Source organism: Meriones unguiculatus, chromosome 1 (genome assembly GCF_030254825.1).
Source record: "Meriones unguiculatus strain TT.TT164.6M chromosome 1, Bangor_MerUng_6.1, whole genome shotgun sequence".
NCBI classification, from domain to species: domain Eukaryota; kingdom Metazoa; phylum Chordata; class Mammalia; order Rodentia; family Muridae; genus Meriones; species Meriones unguiculatus.
This window is the reverse complement of record NC_083349.1, coordinates 123,526,920-123,550,084: the sequence shown is the minus strand read 5'-3', so window position 1 is coordinate 123,550,084 and position 23,165 is coordinate 123,526,920. Positions and strand designations below refer to the sequence as shown.

The 23,165-nt window shown below is 46.4% G+C and overlaps 1 protein-coding gene and 1 non-coding gene across 3 annotated transcripts in view; both read right to left on the bottom strand.

Annotated features, from left to right (window-relative positions):
- Positions 1-23,165, bottom strand: part of Cpsf3 (cleavage and polyadenylation specific factor 3) — a 29,591-nt gene that overhangs the window by 5,404 nt on the left and 1,022 nt on the right. Inside the window, exons 2-14 of one of the 2 annotated variants that reach the window (XM_021661480.2) lie at positions 19,944-20,007; positions 18,524-18,621; positions 16,876-17,004; positions 14,992-15,169; positions 13,587-13,676; positions 12,361-12,511; positions 8,957-9,132; positions 8,172-8,330; positions 7,254-7,400; positions 4,448-4,600; positions 2,586-2,694; positions 1,395-1,493; positions 242-336 (exon numbers count right to left, since the gene is read on the bottom strand). In XM_021661480.2, the coding sequence (XP_021517155.1) occupies positions 242-336; positions 1,395-1,493; positions 2,586-2,694; positions 4,448-4,600; positions 7,254-7,400; positions 8,172-8,330; positions 8,957-9,132; positions 12,361-12,511; positions 13,587-13,676; positions 14,992-15,169; positions 16,876-17,004; positions 18,524-18,621; positions 19,944-20,007 (1,648 nt within the window). Of the gene's footprint in view, positions 1-241; positions 337-1,394; positions 1,494-2,585; positions 2,695-4,433; positions 4,601-7,253; positions 7,401-8,171; positions 8,331-8,956; positions 9,133-12,360; positions 12,512-13,586; positions 13,677-14,991; positions 15,170-16,875; positions 17,005-18,523; positions 18,622-19,943; positions 20,008-23,165 lie in introns of those variants that run through there. The other variant, XM_060366218.1, reaches the window with a different exon arrangement.
- On the bottom strand, positions 22,471-22,601 carry LOC132651499 (small nucleolar RNA SNORA21). The gene has a single exon (XR_009589135.1). It is a non-coding gene; the product is annotated as a small nucleolar RNA SNORA21 (small nucleolar RNA).

Below are 23,165 nucleotides of genomic sequence, written 5' to 3'. Positions count from 1 at the left end.
GTATGTACTGATTTCAGGGCTGACCGACGGAATTGGAAAACCTATCATGGACCATTCCCTCGGGAAGACTGCTCCTCCAGCTCCCAGAATGCCTTGGTTGCCTGTGGTTTTGTTTAGGGTTGGGCCTGTGAACTTTCCTCCTTAAAACTAGCGGCATCCTGGAAGAGCAATAACCAAGTTCCTCTGTGATGACGCATGCTTACTGAACCCCGCCCCCTCGGAGGCGCTGACTCGGCCTCACCTCCAGAACCACCATGCCTGGCTCCTGGACCACAGTAATGGTTTTGAACACCTTCAGAGCAGGTTTTTCTTGAATTTCTAATTCTTCTACATCACCTGGAAAAAGTTGTAAGATTCATATGATTTTTTCTTACAGACTTTAAGAGGCATTTGTCTTTGTAGAGATAGTTAAAATCACTGGAAAACTAGTAACATTTAATGGCAATGTTTTATGTTAATTTGTAGCTTGTAGCAACTGGAGAGAGCAACTATATAAACTCCTACACATACACCTGGGGCAGCCACACTTGGAGAGATGGCCTCCACAGCACCTCTGCTTTAGTATGAGCCTCCGAGAACATCTCAACGCCTCCACCTCCTAATCACTAGTTTTAAGAGAATCTTCTCAAGGATGCATTCAGACTTACCTCATGGTTTTTTCTCTTTGGCCATAGTTCTTGCAAGAGCTCAGTCTAAGGTCAGGGGGGACCCCCCATTTCTTACAGGGCAGCACTTGCTTCAGGGGCTGTGAGAGGCTCAGCAGCAAGTGTGTCACAGTCTGGGAGGCTCCTGCCTCCTTGGAGAGCCCACACCCTTCAGTCAGGTGAAGACACAAACCCTTTGTTTAAAACAGTGACCCTGAGCAGGGCACAGAGGTGCACACCTATAATCCTAGCACTCACGAAGTCACAGGCAGTAGGATCTCTGTGAGTTCAAGGCCAGCCTGGTCTATAAAGCGAGCCCAGGATAGCCAAGGCTATACAGAGAAACCCTGCCTCAAGAAAAACAACAACAACAAAAAAAAAAACAATAACAAAATCCATTTAGAATGGGTGACATTGGCTTAGATTATCACTGAAGTACTACCAAACCATTACCAGTATTGACAGAACAAAGCACACAAAAAATAAATTTTCAGGTATAGTTAACTAGAACAGATTTTAAATACAAGGAGAAAGACCACTGATATTCTTAGGACTGTAAGTGATCAAAGATATTGTGGAGTTTTTTAAAATTCATGAGACTACTTTTAAATTTTTCATTTTTATGTATAAAATGACCACGTAGTGCACACGTAGAATTCTGAGACAATTATTAAAATAAAGTAACACTGTTTCTTAGATAAAAAAATGTGTTACTAAAAACCACAGTGAGATGAATTTCAGTAAACATACCTGTCAGTTTCTGTAGCTGGTAATAGAGCAAGTTAAAGGGCCCAGTATATGGGATGGCTTGGGTCTGTTTCACAGTACTCATGGCCAGGTCAGTGTAGTCTGAGAAGAAAATCAGAGTAAACACACTTTAAGAAACCAGACCAGCTGGGCATGATGGTAAACACATAATCCTAACACCCAAGAGTCAGAGGCAAGAAGGCAAGAAGGATTTGGAAATTGGGGCCAGCCTTGGCTAAAAAGTGAGACAATGGCTCAAAACCAAAACCAAACCACACAAAAGGCAACTTGCAACACACACACACACACACACACACACACAAGAGGGACTAGGAACAGAGCCACAGACTTAGCCGCAGACTCAGCGCCTGCCCAGAGCAGCAGGACGACAGCCCACATGTGCCCAACTGGCAGGCTGCTGCCACCTGCTTCCCAGTCCTCCTCCCCACACTCCCCGTGCCACCCCCAGGGAATCTGGGTTTTGGACAGAGGGAAGTCCCCTTAGGTCCTTGGACATCTCCCAGCCAGTACGCCAGCTAGTCTCGCCTCCTTTCCTGCCTAGCGACTCCTTATGGCGCTCACTAGCTACCTGGTACTAGTGCTCCTGACCTGACAGGCGCTTCCCAACTCTCTAGGGAAGTCTGTCCTTTGCTGTCTCTGTGGACAGCACTGCGTTTTCACAACTCTTCAGGGCCCAGCATCAGCGCAGAGGCTGGCCTGAGAGTGAGTTCACAGGGGCTGGAGAAAGGCCAGCAGGGAAGAGCACAGACTGCTCTTGCAGAGGATCTATGTTTGGTTCCCAGCACCCACGTTGGGTCAATTGCCAGTTCCTCAGGCCCACGGTGATCTGACACCTCTGGCCTCTGAAGGCAGCAGCATGTTTGCGCACAGCTTTAAACAGTAAAAATAAATCTTTTAAAAAATAAAAGGTTTTTAAAGAGTTAGTGAAAAAACAGCTTGCACATTTATTTGTATGAGCTATGATGGCTGAAAGGTGACTTACCTCACAGGTAAATATCTAAATAAGTTTGTGACCATTTTCCTTCACAAAACACTTAAAATTTAGCAGCACACAACAGTGAGCGTGCATGCACACACACAGACACACCCACACACCACTAGACTGAACACTTTTCACAGACTTTCCTTGGGTGCTAAGCTCAGATTGTATTCCACAGAGAACAGTGTACTTACTGGAGAGGTCACAGGGAGAAAGTATGTGGTAGTTAAAGTTTCTCTTAACAAGAATTCCAGAGACTCGCTGGCCCTGTTCTGGTTTCTTGTCTGCTAAGAAGCCCATGACCTAGTGAAAACAGAGAACACAGAGTGGTATCAAAGGCAGACACAGGCTGTCATCATACGGGGTAGGGTGTGTGGAGGATTGTCCCGGCCCTCTAGGGAATGTGCCGGTCATGTGACAGAAAATAGCATTTCTGAACAAAGTTCATTCAGTAATGATGGGATCAGATACTAAGAAGACACTTTCAACCACTCAAATAAAAAAAAATCTTACATATTCAGAAACCACTTTTTATTTTTTAAAGATTTATTTATTATGTATACAGTCTTCTGCCTGCATGTACATGGTCACACCAGAAAAGGGCACCAAATCTCACTATAAACGGTTGTGAGCCACCATGTGGTTGCTGGAATGAACTCAGGACCTTTGGAAGAGCAGTTGGTGCTCTTAACCTCTGAGCTATCTCTCCAGGCCCCCACCACTTCTTTCTTTCTTTCTTTCTTTCTTTCTTTCTTTCTTTCTTTCTTTCTTTCTTTCTTTCTTTCTTTCTTTCTTTCCCTCCCTCCCTCCCTCCCTCCCTCCCTCCCTCCCTCCCTTCCTTCCTTCCTTCCTTCCTAGGCAGTCCTATGTAGCTCAGGCATGGCCTCAATCTCACGATACAGCAGAGCCTGGCCTGCTTCCATCTTCTAGGTGCTAGAACAACAGGCATTGCCACCATGTCTAGTGAAACCCACCATCCTTAAGAGAAACTTCTGTCCGCTACAAACCAGTGAGTGAGCTCCCAGGGATGGAGCCGCGCTGTCCTGGAGCAGCTGGAGCCTGAGTAACCGGAACAGCTGTTTCACAGCGACTGCTTGACTCCAGAGATACACACTTTAATGTGGCGACGAGAATTAAAAAAGCTAAGGCTTTAAAAAATGTTTTTGGTGGTGCTTTGGATCCATCTTGGGGCGTGACTAGGCAAGTGCCAACCACTGGGCCACGCCTAAGCCTGCTGAGGCTTCCCAAGAACGAACTACCGGAGAGCAAACTCCAGTGCACAGCTCTCCTCAGTCACACCCGGAACCTTTTTACCCTCCTCCTTCCCGCCCTCTCTACATAGGGGTTTCAGACATACACTGTGGTTTCTGACTGAACGCCCACTTCCACAGGCAACAGACCACCAGTCTGTGTGCAGCCGCGTCAGCCAGAATCCCTCCCGTGTGCAAAGTCCGCACACACACCCGGGTCTGAAGGGCTTTGTACCCCTACGATTCCGTAGGAATGGCTATCTGTCAGCTTTCTTTTTCTTTTCTTTGTTTTTTTTGAGACATGGTTTCTCTGTACCCTTGGCTGTCCTGGACTCGCTTTGTAGACCAGGCTGGCCTTGAACTCGCAGAGATCCGCCTGCCTCTGCCTCCGAGTGCTGGGATTAAAGTTGTGCACCACCGCTCCTCCAACCCTTCTTCTTCTTCTTGTTATTCAGAGACAGGTTTCACTATTGTAGCTCAGGCTGGCATCAAACTTTCAACCCTCTAAGAGCTGGGTCTTAAGCCACCAAGGAACCTCTCCTAAGAATCTCTCTCCTGGGGCTACAGAGATGGCTCACTTGTTGCTCTGGCAGAGGACCCACAATTGATTCCCAGCACCCAACTGGTGGATCACAACCATTCATTAAGAGTTCCAGGGAATGTGATGTCCTCTCTGACCTCCTCCGGAACCAGGCACACACGTGGTGCAGACATACATGCACGCATGCGCACACATACCCTCCCACCCACCCTGAACTTATCTCCCCGAAAAGAGCACGGTAGGGTCAGCACCTGCTGCCTTGTACCTTGGCCAGCTTCTCTCCTCTGAAGTTCAGAGTCACGGCCTCTGTGTTGCGAGGATTGTGGACCTCGATGTGAACTTCATCGTTATCTTCATATTCTCGGATCAGTGCTGCTTTCAGTCTGGCCATTTCATTCTGCTCCCCGTGCACTAAAATCTACACAGAGTAAGACGTGAGAGCATGAAGAAGCACCCTTCACCGTGGCGAAACATTAGTTAATGAACTGATGAAACGTCCCTATTTTCTTAAAGACTTTATTTTTACCCATGTCTGTGTGCGTGAGCACAGTGATAGCAGAGTCTCCGGAGCTGGAGTTCCAGGCAGCTGTAAGCTCCAGATGTGGGTGCTGGGAACCAAACAGGTCCTCTGAACCACACTGAGCCAGCTCCCTGGTTTTAAGAACCTTTATGCCTTACGCCTGTGTGGCATGCTTTCCTCAGTTTGGATCCTAGGCGTACCTACTTTAAGAAAGAGTAAAGGCCCTGCTTTGAGCACTAACTGGACTCACATCCTCCTCATCTCCAACTCCTACACTCTCATCAAAGGCTGAACCAGATGGCCTCCGGGGACCTTCTGGCTAAAACGCACTTTTTTTTTTCTTCCTTCTATTAGGAAAATATCCAATTTTTTTAAAAAAAGGTTTTGGATAGTTTCTGGTTTTTAAAGCAACTGCAAACGAGATGCTTTGGAACCAAATGCAGTGTCTTAAGGGTATCTACCACTCTAGCACTGGCTGTCAGTCTGTTTGTTTTCATCACCTGTCCTCCTGTGACAGGAACCTAGCCTCCAGACCACTGTAGCTTCTCTCTGGCTTGTGGGAGCAATACTCCAGCCCAAAGGCTTGTCTCACTGGGGTGAAAGGCCCAGTCTGGGCTGCCTGACCACTCACCATAGCACTGCCGAGCATTGTGTATCCCCGAGCAAGCTGCCCACACCTCAGCTGCCTGCTTCCACAACAGCAATGGGTGTGAAGACTGAACACGGCATGTGGCACTCTGTACACAGCAGAGGCAGGTTACTGCGACTTCAGCGGAAACTTCCTGTGCAGCCACACTCAAAGTGCTGCTCATTAGAAGGTCAACATCAAGTCCCAGCCAGAGCAGAGACAGAGCAAGACAGCACCGAAGGTGAAGCAGCAGGGGAGAGGAGAAGCGTTTCCCCGCTTGGCCTCAAAGTACGGGTGGTGCCCATGTAACACACAGACATACGATAAGACGTGGTGGGGTCTACACTGTGCTCAGGTTCTACAGGCTACCTGCGCTGCTAACAAGAAGAGGAGTGATTTTCTCCGTGAAGAGTCTGGTCACTAAGGGCACAGGGAAAATGGCTAGGAGGCCCAGCATGCGGGAAAGTGCTCAAAAGCTAGATGTCACTCCCACTAGCCAGAACGGGTATCAACAGCCTGACAGATACACAGCTGTATACGGAGTATACATGGCTGGACCTTGAAGACAGGTGACTCTGCTTATGCGAAATACTGAGAACTGTCAGGCTCAGAGAGACAGTAAGCGATGAGAGGGAAGCCGAGAGGGGCTAAGGAGGAAGAACGGGGCATAGGCTTCTGGTTGGCTAGCATAAAGTTCTAAAGCCGGGACTGGGGTGGCTGTGACGTCAGTGTAGGTTCCATACTGAGTTCCATACTTAAAAACGGTAAAAGCTGCAAAGTGTATGCTGCATGTAGTTTGGAATAGTAAAAATATTTGATAAAGAAACTAAAGGCACTAACAAAAGGCCATTTCCTTTAAGCAACTTTTCAGAGCACTGGAGTCTATTTTTATGGACACTTGTCCCTCTTCCAATTAAAAGCACCTAATTGTTTTCAGCTTAAAACTCCCAAATCCCACCAAAATATGTAACTGTCATTGGGTCAGCCTTATTTTTATTCATTATCATCACATGAGTGTATGTGTGGGGCACGTGCATTCCTCAGCACGCACATGGAGTCAGAGGGCAGCTCTGGTCAGTTCTCCTACCTCCACACGGGTTCTGAAGGTTAGACTCAGGCTTGCAAGGCAAGCACCTCTACCCACAGCTGTTCCGCTGGCTATTATTATTTGCATGATACTTAAAAATATAAGTAAATTATACTAATATATAAAGAACTAATAAATACAGTATGTGTTTATATCTGTATCTATTTAAACCTTGAACATTTACTATGACTTTCTCCTCTCTTAAAATGATGTCTTGGGGTCTGGAGAGATGGCTTAGGGGTTAAGAGCACTACCCGCTCTTCCAGAAGATCCAGGTTCAATTCTCAGCACCCACAAAGCAGTTCACAACTGTCAGTAACTCCAGTTCCAGGGGATCTGACTCCCTCACACAAATACATGCAGGCCAAACACCAATGCACATACAATAAAAATAAATAAATTATTTTAAAACATGATGTCTGCCCTGCCAATTTACTAACAATATAAAGCCCGCACTCTGGGCCAGTCGCTGTGTCAAGCACGTCACGTTTTTTCTCGCTCTTTCTGCACAGTGACCTTATAAACTATCACCGTTATTTATGAAAACACAAAGAGGCTCCACAACTTGCCAGATCCACAGCAGGCAAAGGGGGGAGCTGGGGTTCAAGGCAAGCCTGGCTCTCAGGGAGAACACTAGAACTACAACAGGTTGGGGAGTCTGAAGGACTTAGTGCAAACTGAGGAAACCCAAACGCAGTGGGCTTCCTAACTCAATGGGGAGCGGTACAGGTTAAGTCAAGTGCAGCTGGAACACTGTTCACAAAGGGATGCTGGGCTTGTGAGGGCCCCGTGTGTGTCCTGCAGCTTTAGACGACGCATGGAGTTCACAGACTAACCACGTGAGGCGGCTTCAGAGCACGGATGAATTCACTGGTTTGCTGGTAATCTGTGTGAGCCGAGAAAGAAATGTAATCAACCGACATTTTCAGTGGCAGCTTCTGTCCAGACATGGTAGTGATCTCCTCAGGTTCAGACATGATGTGCTGTTGGAAACAATATAAGAAAAGCAGACTGGGCGATTAGATGAAAGCCGGTGCATTTTGGTCATGTGTCACACAGTCGATCTCTATGCTGGCTCTAAGACCCGTACCATGAACGTCATTCTGATGTTCTTGACTCAGCAAGGACCACACACTTATGTCTCATTGGGTAAACATTTCGTCAGAAAGAGCAGATGACCGAGCAGCACTCGGCGCAGCCGAACACTGGCAGTGAAGCCTCTAACTGAAATAAAGCTGCACCCCAGCTCTGCTGCTACAGCTCCTCGCAGGCAGGACCCGCAAGGTGCGGGCATCCTCTATCTGCAGCCCTCTAAGCAAAGGACCAGCAGGCTGGCTGACGTCACAGCATGCGGCACGGGATGAAAATGATCAGAATGAGAAAGCACACCCTATTTTTAAATTAAGACAGACGTTAGCAGCAAGAAGACAAGAGCCCATTAACTGCCTCTAAAGTTCTGCAGTGTTCTCTGCAGCGTGCACACTACACGCTAAGAAGAGCCATTTTACACCAAAAGAAAGATAGCGGTCAGCCCAGGAGTGTTTACGGCTCTGTAAAAGTCCATGTCACAGGTAGCACTCCCCTCATCTGAAAAACTTCTACATCTGATATTTTTGAATAAAAATGTCTTGGGAAGCTCAACTGTTAAGGCCTATACAAATAGCTAGGCCCAGACCCAAAAGCAAGAACCGGAGCTTGACTTATGCCAGCATTCTGGACGAAATATCGACTTGCACTCCAAGATGACAACTGACCTTGGCGAGTGTCCCTTCCACACAGTACCCCGCGATGATGACGCCATTCCTCTTATCTGTACACCAGCTTTCAAAGAGCTCTCTGGATAAGCCGTTTTGAATCATGCCTGGTGAGGCCATCACAACACTGGGGCCAATGTCGTCAAAGTGATCCATGCTCTAAGAGACAAAGGAAGGGTGAAAAGCACAACAATCACCAGGCTGGTCAAGCAGTGATCACACTTCTGCAAGGGCCCTGGGAAGACTAGCTAGCACTGTGTGTTTAAATGCCACCTTTTAAGTGTGCTGGCCATGGCGGCACACACCTCTAATGCCAGTGCTCAGATGGCAGTATCTGAGTTCAAGGCCAGCCTGGTCTACAAAGCGAGTTCCAGGACAGCCAGGGCTACGGAGGGAGACCTTGCTCCCCTTTACCCCCCCAAAAAAAGACCAAAACCAAACAAACAAAATTAAAACATGCTATTTACGAAGCATCTGGTCATGCAGAGGAGTCTCATAAATTCGTATGTGGAACCTGCAGTGTTAATCAAAGAGAATCAGATGTGGACAACAGGATCTAACCCTGTGAGCCACTGTGTTTTTCCTGCCAGGGCTCTCTCCCTGCGGCAGAAGAGATGCAGGTTTACCCTGCACACTGAGGGTGTGCGGAGAACCCGAGCAAGGGCAAGCCCGACTACAGTGAGTCCCAACACCATGACGCTGGCTGGAGAGCGGGGAGCCCCAACAAGAAAGGCCAGTCTGCCCAGCTCTCCCCCACCGGCCTCCCCCTCCCCCACGAGCAGCACCTTGAGGTTGCTGATGTGCTTGAAGACGAAGGGGTTGTTGATGTTGATCTGCTTCCGGATCTTGTCGTTCATGGCGTTCACGTAGGTCTGGTACACTGCCATGCACTTCTTGGCCAGAGATGACGCGTAGTAAATGGGGATGTCGTGCAGCTCTGGGTGGTTCTGCCAGTACTCGTCTGCAGGGGTTTGTGAGAGGCGGGCATCACTTGGCAGCTAATGTACACAGTTCAAATAGTGATAACAATAACTAACTCGTAAAAAATTTAAACAACTGGGCCTGAAGAGATGGCTCAGCAGTTAGGAGCACTGTCTGCTCTTCAGAGGTCCTGAGTTCAATTCCCAGTAACCACATGGTGCCTCACAACCATCTATACTGGGATCTGATGCCCTCTCCTGGCATGCAGGTGCACATGCAGAGAGCATGCATATACGTAAACTAAACAAAAACTGAACAACCGAGAAGCCAAGTACCATTCAGCTGTAATTTAACGTAGTTGAGAAAACTACCCGGTTCCTGACTAATGTAAACTACAAATCTAAATACTGGTACAACATCTAAAAATAAAATAAAGTGGTGATCAAAGATCAAAAATGTGGACGCTTCAATAAATGCTTCATCTTATTTTATAGTATTTTGGTTTTTTGAGACAGGGTTTCTCTGTGTAGCCCTGGCTGTCCTGTAACTCAGGCTTTAGACCAGGGTGGTCTCAAACTCATACAGATGTACCTGCCACCACCTCCTGAGTACTGGGATTAAAGGTGAGCTCTACCACCGCCCAGCAAATGCTTCATTTTAAACTTAGACTAATAGACCATAACTTACTACTCCAGAGACACTAGGTCCAGTACATTTTGTTTGTTTTGCTTTTTGGTTTTTCTTTTTTTTAATTTATTTAATTTTATTTTATGTGCATTGGTGTGAGGGTGTCAAATCACCTGGAACTGGAGTTATAGACAGTTGTGAGCTGCCATGTGGGTGCTAGATTTGAACCTGGGCCCTTTGGAAGAGCAAACAGTGCTCTTAACCACTGAGCCGTCACTCCAGCCCTGCTTTTTGGTTTTTCAAGATAAGAGTTTCTCTGTGTAGCTCTGGCTGTCCTGGAACTTACTAGGTAGACCACAGATCTGCCTGCCTCTGCCTCCTGACTGCCTGTACAGGTTTTTAATGCAAGTATTATTAATATATTTATTATTTCACACAACTGCTTAGTAAGCCATATTATTATATATTTGTACAGAGGAATGTTAATACAGACAGGGCTGTTCTGGCCAGAGATCACATCTAAAGACCTTCTAGGTCTGTGTGATCTAGCTGGGATACTAACACACCTTTAATCCAGAAGACAGAGGCAGGCAGATCTGAGTTCAAGGCCAGCCTGGTTTAGAGCAAGATTCAGGTAAAGAAAAGCTTAGATCCACGTGGGTGGTGCATGCCTTTAATCCTAAACAATGAAGGTGAAGTTTGTTTGTAGAAGCATCCCTGTTTGAAAGGGATGTCTAATTGAGTGGCAGAAACAGAGATGACTGAGAGAAAGATTTGATAGGACATGGCCAATTGAACACGAAGAGAGAAGAAAGGGAAGCTTCTTCAGGACCAATGTAGAAAGTGAGGAGGAAGTTTTACCAAGACAGTGAGAGACAGGTTACAGAGAGAACACGGTAGAGAGACACAGGTGAAGACAGAACAAGTCAGAGAATGAGAAGGAGCCAGAAGATTAGAAGATTGCTAGAGTTAGTTTGAGGTCAAGCAGAGCAACTCAGGGGCAGAGAGAAAAGCCAGATTGTATAAGTTAACTGGGAGAGGAAGTCTGAGCCAGGGGAGCTGAGTTGAACCAGCCAACCCAGAGCCGGAAGAGAACAAGTAAGGGTAAGCTTATTAAGCATTCTCAGAGGCTAAAAACATTGTAGGCTTAGAATAGATTGTACAGAGGCTAGAGTTTTCAGGACTACGCCTCGGTTAACAGAAGGAGGCAGTAAGCTCTAAGACAACAACTGAAGCAGGAGAATAAAAGTTCCTCTACATAACTGAATTCCCAAAAATCTTTTACACGAAGTATTTATTATTAATGAAAGTAGCAGACAAAATGTTCACCTGAAGCCTGTTTTCAGGGAAAAACTCATTAAATCCCAGCATTTTATAAACATGCTGCCATTCAGTTGCCCACTGCACCCAGGAAATGTCTGTGGTATGAAAAGGGTTTAGGAATTAGTGCACACACGAGCTACTGTGGATGGCACACTGAGATGCCATCCATCACTCAACTGCAATCAGGTCTGCATGGATGACAAATGTTTTCATTTGTGACTGCACAGTACCACCTTTGCTCCCCTGCTCCTTGCTGGTTCCGACAGCTTTCCACTCTAGATTTTGATAGACCAGCCTGACTCGCCATCAGGTTCAGAAGGTGAACTAAACAAGCGTGGTCTCCAGGAAGGACTGGCTGTGGCCCTGAGGTGCGTTAGCCCGTCTTCCCTTGCCTGTTTTCCATTCAGAGTAACACTGTCCGTCCCAATGTCAGAGACAGCAGCACTGAGCATGCAGGAGGGTCACCTCTAGGTCTCCACACACACTGTGAACACAGGCCTTGACTGTCTACAGACTGCTTCCCTCCCAGAATCATCACAGTTGAGTTCAGAGGGATCAGTGAGCACAAATGCACACCCCTCGCAGTTCAAAGTTATGCATATGACTGACACCCTTGGAAAACGGAGAAGCAGAAACAACCACCACTCGTCTTCCTATTATTCGTATTTATATTTTTACCTAAACAAAACTGTGGAACATGTAGTTTTTGAGTCCTCTCTCTTTTTTTTTTTTTTTTTTTTGCATACGTAATATTCTATGAGAAATCTGCCCTCTGTCCTCTAATTTGACTTCTTATACTCACTGACATGATATTTCCTAAAAATACTACAATAATGAAAGTTCAGGCCTGGGATCCTAGCACTTGGAAATTCTTGGCTAACTTGAGCTACACATAGACCTTTTCTAAAACAAACAAAGAAACAAAGAAACAAACAAAAAACACCCCTCATTTAACAACAATAAAGGACTTAAGAAGACACAGGCCTCTACCTATCTCTCTTCATGTCCTAGAATTGTCACAGCTAGTCTGAAGGCACTTATGTTGGAAGGCTTGACACTGATGGGGACCAGAAGGGCAGGCCAGCTTGGTTCTAGCAGAAATGGATGTTAGGTGCTGTCTTTCCCTGGCTCTCATATCACCAGGTCACCATGATGGTCCCTGTAGCACTGGTGACTGAACCTGGGGTCTTGTGCAATCTTGGCAGGCACTTTGGCACTGAGCTACACCCTCAGTCCCCAAGTCGCATTTTTAGACAAAAGACAAACTGCCATATCCAAGGCTGTAAGAGAAAGTGGACTTCAGCAGTCATCCAGGTACCTAGAATCAGGAGCAGCTCCTGAGCTCTTCCAAGAGCAAAGACGGGGATGAGCCCTCTGCCTCCTCTGTTGACAATGTCGTGTACAGTGTTACAGAACCTTGCTTCTCGCTCTTCACGTTTTTCATGGATATGGGTCCCATATGTAGATTCCTAAACAACAAGTCAGACGTGTGAGACCAAGACCAAGCACCGCACAGAATTCAGAGCTTTAGCATTAAGAAGAGCACCTCAGCACTCACCTGAACACACGGTGTTACAGAAGTAGCTTGAAGAAACACCGAGTAAATAACATTCAACTCTTACAAAGACTGTTACAGAAATGGAGTCAGGAATGGAGTCAGGGAATAGTCTAAATGGTCCTTCTTCCTTCAGGGTAGCTGCTACATCTTTTTTCCTGCTACTCTGCAGAAGTCAAAGCTTTGTAGGTAATGTTTCTCAGGCTTGTATTCAAGAGCCTCCCTTGGAGCCTATGAGTGAGCTGCTGCACTCTCTGATCTTCAGAAATGCAGACTCCAAGGCTCCAGCCCACTTGATAGAGCACCAGATGAGTCATAAGCCTGGGAGACCCTGCTCTGCAGCACCAGCCCCATGAAAGGAGCTATGTCTCCAAAGTGGAAAACATCTTCTTCAGTTTAAGGCTGGTGCCTGTGAACGCACAGCCATGCCACATGGAATCCACTCTGCATGCTGTGGAGGGACAGCAACAGGCAGGAGCTCCTCACGCTTGCAAGTATGTGTGCAAGCCATAGCCGCAGGGACCAAAGGTACTTGATGTTCTTGTGTGTAGGACAGGCCCAGAAGATGACCATTTCCTGACACAGAAATGCTCCTGAAGACAGCTCACTCTTTTATTTTCCTGAGCCCTCTAAACTAATGTGGCAAGTATTCTGTGGGAAAGGCCGAAAGCGATCAGCATGCCAGAGGCGGTGGGACCACCTCTAAAATCGTTTCAATAGTTCTAACAAACTCACCTAGAGAAAGCTTTGAAGGTGACAGGGAGGCACGCCCTGTCTCCTCATGCTGTAGAGAGACCATGTCCCTAAAACTAAACTAGCATTAACGCACCTACAGCAAAGGATAAAAAGAGCCAAGAAAATGCTTATATGAAGAAAATCATAAACTTCTATCAGGGACAACAGGAACTTGATACCGTGATTTTATTCTTCCAGTAGAAACACTTCAGGTTTACATTACACTGAGAGTAACCCAGGCCTTTAATACTTACAATGATAAGGATGTCTGGCTTAATATTAGGAATTTCAGCGGCCATTAGGTGTCTGTCTTCTTGTCTGGAGAAATCACCTGTATACAAAAGCTGCGAAAAAACATAAAACTAGAAAATCAAGATTCCTCAAGTCTAACAGTGAAACTGAATTTAAAGAAGAAAGCTCACACCTACACCGAAGGGATTTCAGACGCAATGCCTGCATCTAATTCTAAATGTGTAACTAAGGCCACTAAAGCCACCCGGTGTCTCAACTACTCAATCCAACTTTCCAGAAAAATATATTCCATAACGATCCCTTAAAGATAATCTATACATCAGTTCTAGAAGGGCCAGATTCCAAATGAGAATTCAGATTTGCATTCTGCTATTTCCTGCTTATTTTTGGTGCCAGGGAGAAGCGTGATAATGAGCAACTAGGTGTGCAGACATTTCAAATAGATGAGCAGCTAACGTGCTTCACTAAAACCCTGGTCCAGTTTCTGAAGCAGAATCACTCAAAACTTAAAGAGAAGCCATGGCCCTCTCTAGGTAGCATCCAGTGGGCGTTTTTAGAAAGTTGGCTAGTTGATTCTGGTGTGCAGCCGGAGTGTAGACAGCTGCTCTGAAGTCTAGGAACCCAGGGCCAGCAAGAAGACTCAGCCAGTAAAGGCACCTGCTGCCAAACCTAATGCCTTGAGTCAATCCCAGGTTGACTCATGGTTGAAGAAATCACCTCCTTCAAGTTGTCCTCTTACTACCTAGACACACCCACACACACTCACCCTGTGGCATGCATGCACACGTGCAATCACATGCACACTAATAAAGAGATGTAGGTTCCTCAGTCCACTCTCAGGTTTTCCCAATTTCACTGACATTCCCACCCCCCTTTCCTCAACACGGCTGCAGAATTCTGTGCTGACTGACACTTTTACAGGCCACCTGCTCAGGTGCTTATTTGAGTCCTTCCAAATGAGGGACAGCAGCAGCCTATGTTCTAATTTAGTTAACCCACTTTATATTTACTGAGTGTGCTGGTGGGTAGGTGGGTGCACGCCACTGCCTGTATCAGGAGGGCAGAGGGCACTTTTGGCTGTCTCCTTCTATGGTGGGTTCTAGGAACCGAGCTCGGGTCCTCAGGCTCGTTCAGGGAGCACCTTTACACCCGCCACGTGTTGCTATTCAACAGAAGCAGGGGCAGATGGTTTTCCGACAGACACCGAAGCGGGACTATGCCTCTGCTGCGCTGGGGAACTGGCTGTTAAGATGTGAAGGAACATCCTCAAAGGATCAGCGGTGACTCAGCTTTACCTGGTCAGTGTTCTCAAACTCTGCAGAGCTTAGGAAAGTTTCCAGACCTCTCGGGAGCATGAGGCGCTATACTGACTCCTCTTGGGGAGAAGGGGCCCAAGCTAGAGCGTACCTTCACACCAGCAATCTCTATCATGAACATGGCTGCTCCCAGGACGTGGCCCGCATGGTAACACCAGAACTTGATCCCTGCAACTTCCTTAACTTCGTGGAAGTTGATGGTTTCGATCTTGTCCATGCTTTCCTCCAGGTCTGTCTCGGTGTACAGCATATCATCTGCCGATATGTTGCTGAAATTGTAGGTGACGTATGAATAAAGTATTTCTTAACGGCACAGTACACAGGGATGGGGCTGTAGCTCAGGAGCAGAGCATCTGCCAGAATGCACAAGGCTCCAGGTTCAGCCCCCATATAAACAGAACAGTAACAACAAGCCCCAGAATCTCAGATATCTTCTATGACCACACTGCAAAGGTGTGCACAGCTACACAGCTGAACTCTGTGTGACTGAGCACTCCTGACCGGAAGTAAACGTCAGTACACTAAGACAAAGTACTCTGCATGTTTACCGGAAGCAGGAAAGACTGGCATTAGAGGCATGGATGCCAGGCAGGTGCTGGAACACAGAGCTGCCTTCCTGACCCTTTACTCTTTCTTTGTTGTTGTTTTGTGGAGATAGGATCTCAATAATTTGCTCAGGTTCACCCCGAACTTGCAATCTTCCTGTACCAGCCTGAGCTGTTATCATGGGTTTGTGTTCTGAGGCCCAGCTACATAAATCACTTTTGGGGGGAGGGGGTGGGGTGGGGTTGAAACAGGGTTTCTGTGTGGTTCTGGCTGGCCTGGAACTCATTCTGTAGACCCAGACTAGCTTCAAAGTCAGAGATCCACCTGCCTCTGCCTCCCGAGTGCTGGGATTAAAGGCATGAGCCACTACTGCCCGGCCACAGATCACTTTTTAGTATGGTATTTCTCAACTTCTTCATCTCTTGATACTCCTGAGAGAATAATATTCACACACACAAACACTGGCCCTGGAAAACGACTTCTCTCAAAGTTAAGTATACTCTACCTCCTGTAAATTACATAAATGAACTTCAGACAGACTGCGTAGCCACACTAGATGAGTTCACAGGTTAGCTGTCCCTCACTGAAACTGCACTAGGCAAGTAACCTTTAAGTGCCTCACTGGCACTGTCTGTAATTGGGATTCACAGCGTAGGTGGCATCAGGAGGGTTAGAAGGTCTAAACGCTGCGGCCTGCAGTACTTGCTAACAGCATCAGTACTGTGCATCTTTCCATTCCCTTGTATTTATATATGAATAACAAACACCACTCAAGACCCCCCCGAGTCATCTTCCAAAGGCCAACAGCTCACACTGTAGGTGTCACTAACATGTTGTACCCTTGATAGTAGAGAAGTGGATGTTTCTTACAACTGGTGCCAACTTCCCTAGAGAACAGCCTCGCTTACGTCAACATTCTCTGTTCAGCTTGTCCAAACAAAGAGTCCACTATGCATCACTGCTTAATGCAGTCAGTCTTCAGTCTTCAACTAACAGAATGCCCAAGTGCTACTTACAGAGTATTTCTTTGTTTTTTTTTTTTTTACTTTTAGATTTATTTATTAAGTATACAGTGTTGTGCTTGCGTGTGTGCCTGCATGCCAGAAGAGGGCACCAGATCTCATTATAGATGGTTGTGAGCCACCATGTGGGTGCTGGGAATTGAACTCGGGACCTTCGGAAGAGCAGCCAGTCGTCTTAACCACTGAGCCATCTCTCCAGCCCCTACAGAGTGTTTCTATCAGACCTTTTGAGTTCTCGATTTAGTTCTATGTTTGAAAGGACGTAAACCATATATAGACTAAAGTTGGATGGCGCTGCTGCACAAGGCGTATTCTGGAGCGGGATCACGCATCCTTCTGAAATGTAACAGTCTGCATCTTGAACTGCAAGTATGGTGGAGCCTACAGCACCCCATGAGGTGACTTACCTGACTTTGACATAGTCTGAGAGGAGCCATCTATAAATAGCTTTCGTGGCATGAGTCATAAACGTCCGTCCTTTGAAACTTGTCTTCTGGAGGAACCAGGGCAGAGCTCCACAGTGATCCAAATGAAAACTGACAAAGAAACAGGGCCATCAGTGCTGAGAACCTGGAGGCCAGCACACTGCGTCGAATTCCTGCTCACGGAACAAGAATGTGCTAAGTACACAGGGACACTTAGAAAGCCAAGGGGGGACATGACAGTCCTCTCCTTTGGTCTAGAGATCAAAGTCATGTCAGGCTGGCAACTAGTACCTCACCCTCTGGGCTTCTCCACACCCTTCCCCCTCTATCACTGACTAATTAGAAAAGGTAGAATGTAAAATGTAAACCTGATCTACACTTGACAGCCAGAATTATAAAAATTTAGGGAAATAAAATTGAAGCTTGTCACTATCTTTTTGTTTTGTTTTTTTTTTTGAGACAGATTTCTCTGTGTAGCCCTGGTTGTCCTTGAACTCACTCTGTAAATCAGACTGGCCTTGAACTCACAGAGATCCTGTCTCTGCCTCCCAAGTGCTGGGACTAAAGGCGTGCGCCATCTGACTTCTTTAAACAAAGGTTTTCAAGACAGAGTCACCTGCACTAGCCTCGGCCTCCCTCCATCGTCAGCCAGCCTGAGTGTTGGACTACAGGTGTGTACCACCACACCCTCTTTAAGTGATGTTCTTACTGAGGAAAGTGACAAGAAAGCAAGGCCAAGGAGCTCCCAAGAGAGCCTCCTTGGTTTCCCAATGAGAACTCATGGCAGACACAAGCTCTGCCCTCTCGCTGATGACACACAGGTGCTTCCTAGCTTCTCTAGCCTGATGAGGAAGCAGCGCTGGTTTAGACTTGAAAATTTCCTCAGCGGCTGAGTATGCACCGCTCTTCCAAAGGTCCTGAGTTTAATTCCCAGGACCCATAGGCAGCTCACAACTACCTGATGCCATCTTCTGGTGTGCAGAAGTACATGCAGACAAAATGCCCATATATATAAAATGCATAAATAAATAAATAAATGTAGAAAGAAAAAGAAAAAAGGATGGACCACCCTAAGCAGGTGTGTGTCATTTCATAACAATTTTTTTTAATTTTTATTTTATTTTATTTTTGAGACAGTCTCACTATGTAGTTCTGGCTGACTCACACTGTAGACCAGACTGTCCTTAAACTCAGAGATCTGCCTGTCTCTGCCTCCCAGTGCTGGGACAAAAGATGTGAAACACTATTCCCAGTTTATTAAAAACAAAAACAAAACAAAAAAACCCAAAAAACAAAATCTGACCAACACGATGGTTCAGAGGAGAAAGGTACTTGCCAGCAAGCCTGGCCGCCCAAGCGCAACCACGCAGTGGGAGGACAGAAGCACTTCCACAAGCTGTCCTCTGATTCCCATAGCCACTGTGGCTGTGCATGCTCAGACCTATACCTGGATAAACAGACAGGGACACACAGACAGGCAGACAGACACACACACACACACACACACACACGCACACACACACACTCTAAGCAAATGGAAACAAAACCAAAAACGCACACTAAAACTTGGGAAGATTGACCCTCACACCAACAGATTGAACAGTGGTGCTGTTATTAAAGGGAAACTTACTGACTGATTAACAAAAGGTCGATCTCAGCCGGGTCAATGAGGTCAATGTAAGGAAGAGCATCCATTCCTTCCAGGCCAGGGTGGATCCCACAGTCCAGCTGAAGGAGGAAAAACCCAAACAAAGAAATCAGGTCACAAACTGCCTCGGAGCTAATCAAAACTCACCCAGCGGACAGCCGCCGTGGACCCACATTTAGCAGTCCAGGGTACAAAGTACAAGCCATTGCTGGGGTTCACTCTGCTCTCAGAAGTCGGCAGGCATTTACATGGTTGTAGGTTTGAGCACTTCTCCCACCAGGGAGAACACTATTAACACACTCCTACAGCTTGGGGACGAGGGATTTATTCTATGGGGTTTTATTACCAAGTTAATAAATGCTTAAATGAATGACTCTGGGAAGCCCAGCATGGTGGCTCATGCCTTCAATCCCAGTACTCAGGAGGCAAAGGCAGGAGATGATCTCTGTGAGCTTGAGGTCAGCCTGATCTACAAAGAGAGCCCAGGACAACCAAGGTTATACAGAGAAACCCTGTCTCAAACAAACAAACAAACAAACCCACTCTGGTAGGATCTGGAGAGACGGCTCAGTGGTCAAGAGCACGGGCCACTCTTGAGGACTGCGGTTAGACACCCGGTACCCACGCGGTGGCTCACAACCATCTGCAACTCCATTTCTAGGAGTCTCCATGCCTTCCTCTGGTTTCCAGACACCAGGCACAAACATGGTGCACAGACCCACCCATACGGGCCAAATACCCATACACGTAAAATAATTGCTTAAACAGGTGACTCTGGTGGACACGTGCCATTGTCTTAAGACTGAGAGAAGGAAGAAAGAGGTGAACCAAAGGAACAAGAGCCAGCGGCCCGTCTTCTCCACTGGACCCTAGGAACCAGTGTTCCTGGTCCTTCCACCTCTCAGGCAAGGAGATGGCCCTGACAGAGCTCTAGCAAGACTGATGCCACTTGTGGGGTGGCCAACGCTGACGCACATTCAGGGCAGTTAATTCCTTGAATCTTCTAAAGGGGTGGGGTCCTCGGGTTATCCGGACAAGGGCATGGACAAGGACTCTGAAGAGACAACAGTCTGGCAGAGTTGGCTGGCAGCTCTATACTCTTAAGTTATCTTTTTAAGTTACTTGATGCTTAATTACTAAGCAGACTCTGTTAGTCTTTCTCTTACCAAAGTGTTAGCTACATACGGGTACACACCTCTCTCAGGCAACCCGACAGGGTAACTGGCTCACCAGGACAGACCTATCGCCAGTCCGGACAGAGCTACACTGTTTTCTTGACTGTATAAATAATAAGTACCCAGGCTAGGGGCGGGATCAGTGGCAGAACACATGCTTGGCATGCACAAAGCCCAAAGTTCAATTTCTAGTGCCAATCAGCAATAACAGCAATAGTAACAGTTACCATGATCTTCCTTCCTTTGAACTCCAGAATAATACATGATCTTCCCACTTCTTGCCCAGCACCACTGCAAACATTCAAAGGAGAGAAACAAAACAATTAAAAAGCAATCAAAGCAGCTCAAAGCTGGGTTGGTGGCACATACCTACGATGCCAGCACTAAGAGGCTACAGCAAATAAATCAAGTGTTCAGTAAGACCCCGTCTCACTCTACCCCAATACCATTCAACATAATCAATTCAAACTCCTTTACAACTTACACTGCCCCCAAGTGACGACAGCACTCGTTAAAATTCCTGAGACAGATTCAGACAGAGGATGAGCGTCGCCGTAGGAAAAGGTGGAAAGCAATCCTGGGGAGCTGAGGGATGTTTAAGATGTAAACCAGCAGCCTCGTAAGACTTCCAGGACAGCCATTTCAAATAAAGCCATCCTGTTAAATCTTTTCACCTTGAGATCATCTTACCAAGCAGCCTGGTCACCACGGTTCAGTACTTCCCCTTCAGGCACACCTTAAGCTAAATGTAACAGCTTCGTGGATATATTTCCCCAAATATCTAGTTCACAATTCTCTTAGTGCCCTTAAGCATAGGACAGGATGTATCCAACACAGTGCTCAGACCTCAAAGACCTTGTAGTCTAGCAGCAAACAGGCATGAGATGGAGACACGCCCACTGGGCTAGCCACGGATTAGGAGAGTAAGAAATGCTAGGGATGGTGTTTTCCTGCAATCCCAGCACTTGGGAGATAGACAGAGAATAGAGCTGTCATTTGGGCAGAGCTCTAAGGCTCCGGGACCAGCCTGACCTATAGAGCTCACGACAGCCAGGTCTACACAGTGAGACTCTGTCTCAAATAATAAGTGAATAAATTTATTCATGACTGTTTTTTATTTTTTGCCTCCAATTAAAATTCCTTGATCCTTATCTCCATGAATTCCCATTTCATTATAAAACCAGCTTCCCCACAGATCTCTTTGTCCGAATGTCCTCCCCTCCCATCCACTCCATTCACTAGCTGTTTCCAGCTACTTTTCTGAGACTGTTCTTGCTGCTAACTGCAAGCAGATCTATTTGGTCCTTAATCCAACCGGTCCCCTTGGCAACTACTACCTTGCTTCTTTAAGGTTTTCTTCAAGCGCTTCCTGGCTTTTCTGATTCCACACTGCGGTCTGTCTTGGGAGCTTTCCCAGGTTTTCCCACTCATCTGCCCTGGCTCTCTCTACCCTTTTAAATGCTAATATCCCGAAGAATCTCCAGGGCCCTCCTCCCAACTTCACAGATCTTTACGCTTATGTGTCTGACACACTGTTGAATTCCGTCTTCACCTGAAGCCCAAACTGTTCTGAATTCTAGACTCTGATACTTATACCTGACATTTACGCCTCTTTACTGGGATATCTGCCATTTACTTCATATTTTAATATGCCAAGCTACTTTTCACAAGACCCTGGCCTGGCTCGTTCAGCTCTCAACTTCCAACACAACTGGCTCCTTGAGATCATTTGGGTCTCAGCTCAGATTACACCTTCTCAGACCCTTTCTCAACTACCTACTACTTTATCCTTTACAGCAAGCCTCCATCTGCCATCCCGCATCACTGCAGCAGAACACAGCTACACAAAGGTAGGTGTTCTTTTATGGATTATTTCACACTTTAAAATGGGCGCTCTATTAAGAGACATGTCTACCTTGTCCACTGCTGACCTGCTACGGGGTCTGAAATGTTGACCAAATCAATTAAAAATTCCCAAATCAGAAGCCTTAGAAATGCTATACTAAATGAGAGACACCAAGCACAAAGGGCTCATCCTATGATTCTATTTACATGAAATGTCTCAAAAAGGCAAATCCAGAGAAGGAAAATAGAGGGCTACGGAGGGTGGAGAGAAACAAGTGTGACTTCTAATGAGTTTTTTAAAAAAGGATAATGACGAGGTTCTGGAATTAGGCATACAGTTGCAATAAAGGTTATATAACTCCTCAAATATACTAAAATCTATTGAAACTGACCATGATGGCACGCTCCTGTAATCCTAGCACTTTGGAGACTGAGGCAGGAGAACTGTCATGACTTCATTCCAGGCTAGTGTGCACTATATAGCCAGAGCCTATGCCAAAGCAAAGCAAAACAAGACAATTCTCTCACTCCCAAAGCAAACAAGCACATACTGAATCGCACAGCTTTATAAGCTGTATACTGAGTTACATATTTACAGCTTCTATCAAAAAACAAAATCACATTTTCTTCTTCTGCTGCACTTCCCATGCAGAACCAAGGGATCTGAAATGTTCTCTCGGCCTGTGTCCCGCCACTGTCCCTTCAGGTACCAGCTGATCAGTTATAAAGTCCTTAGATTTACTTCTGAAGTCCTCAAACCCATTTCTTCCTGCTCCCTCACCCCTCACTTTACTGGCGACAGGCTCTCTTCACTCAGAACTGCACTATTTCAATGGCATCCCACCAGATTCTCTTAACTTCGTCCATATTTTTATTCATCTACCGCACTGGAGTGGTTTTTTCCTTTTTTCTTGTCATAGCACTGACTGCAGCAAACAACACACATGGCCACTTCACCCAAAAGTGATGTTTTGGCTCTGCCCCTTCTTGACAGCTCAGCGGGTCACTAGCAAAGGCCCACTGAGTGCTTTTAAAAGGGGGTGTGGCCCCTTGTTGGCTTACTATGACTGGTGTGACAAATGCTCAAGGTCCTTCATAAGGGGGACCCTGACAGCCAGCCCCAATCCATCTGCTAACCTGTTAACTGAAACCAGAGTGAAACTGGCCATAGTTGGAACCACTCTCAGGTGCCTCTGGAACACTTTGGATCCAACACTGTCTTTAATTTCTACAAATTCTCTAAGCCTTAGCTCACACATCAATCACATTTCCAGGATGTGTGAGATATGCTTCCCTCAATCTGTTAGAAAGTCCCATTTCCAACTTTCCTGGGACAGCACAGTGCCTACCTGTGTTGTCACAGATGTCAAAAGAGCAGAGCATGGTCATTGGCTGCCATTTACTGAGCAATGTTCATGAACTTTACTCCTCACAATGTTTGTTTGTTTGTTGTTATTTTCTACACGAGGAAGTGGGTCATTGAGGCTACTTCCGTATTAGCCAGCAAGCCTGGGTTTCAGGTCTGCCTCCAAGGCAAACTCATTACAGTACTCCCCATTTGTTCTACAATTTCACCAAAGATGTGAGCTCAATGAACTCAGCCA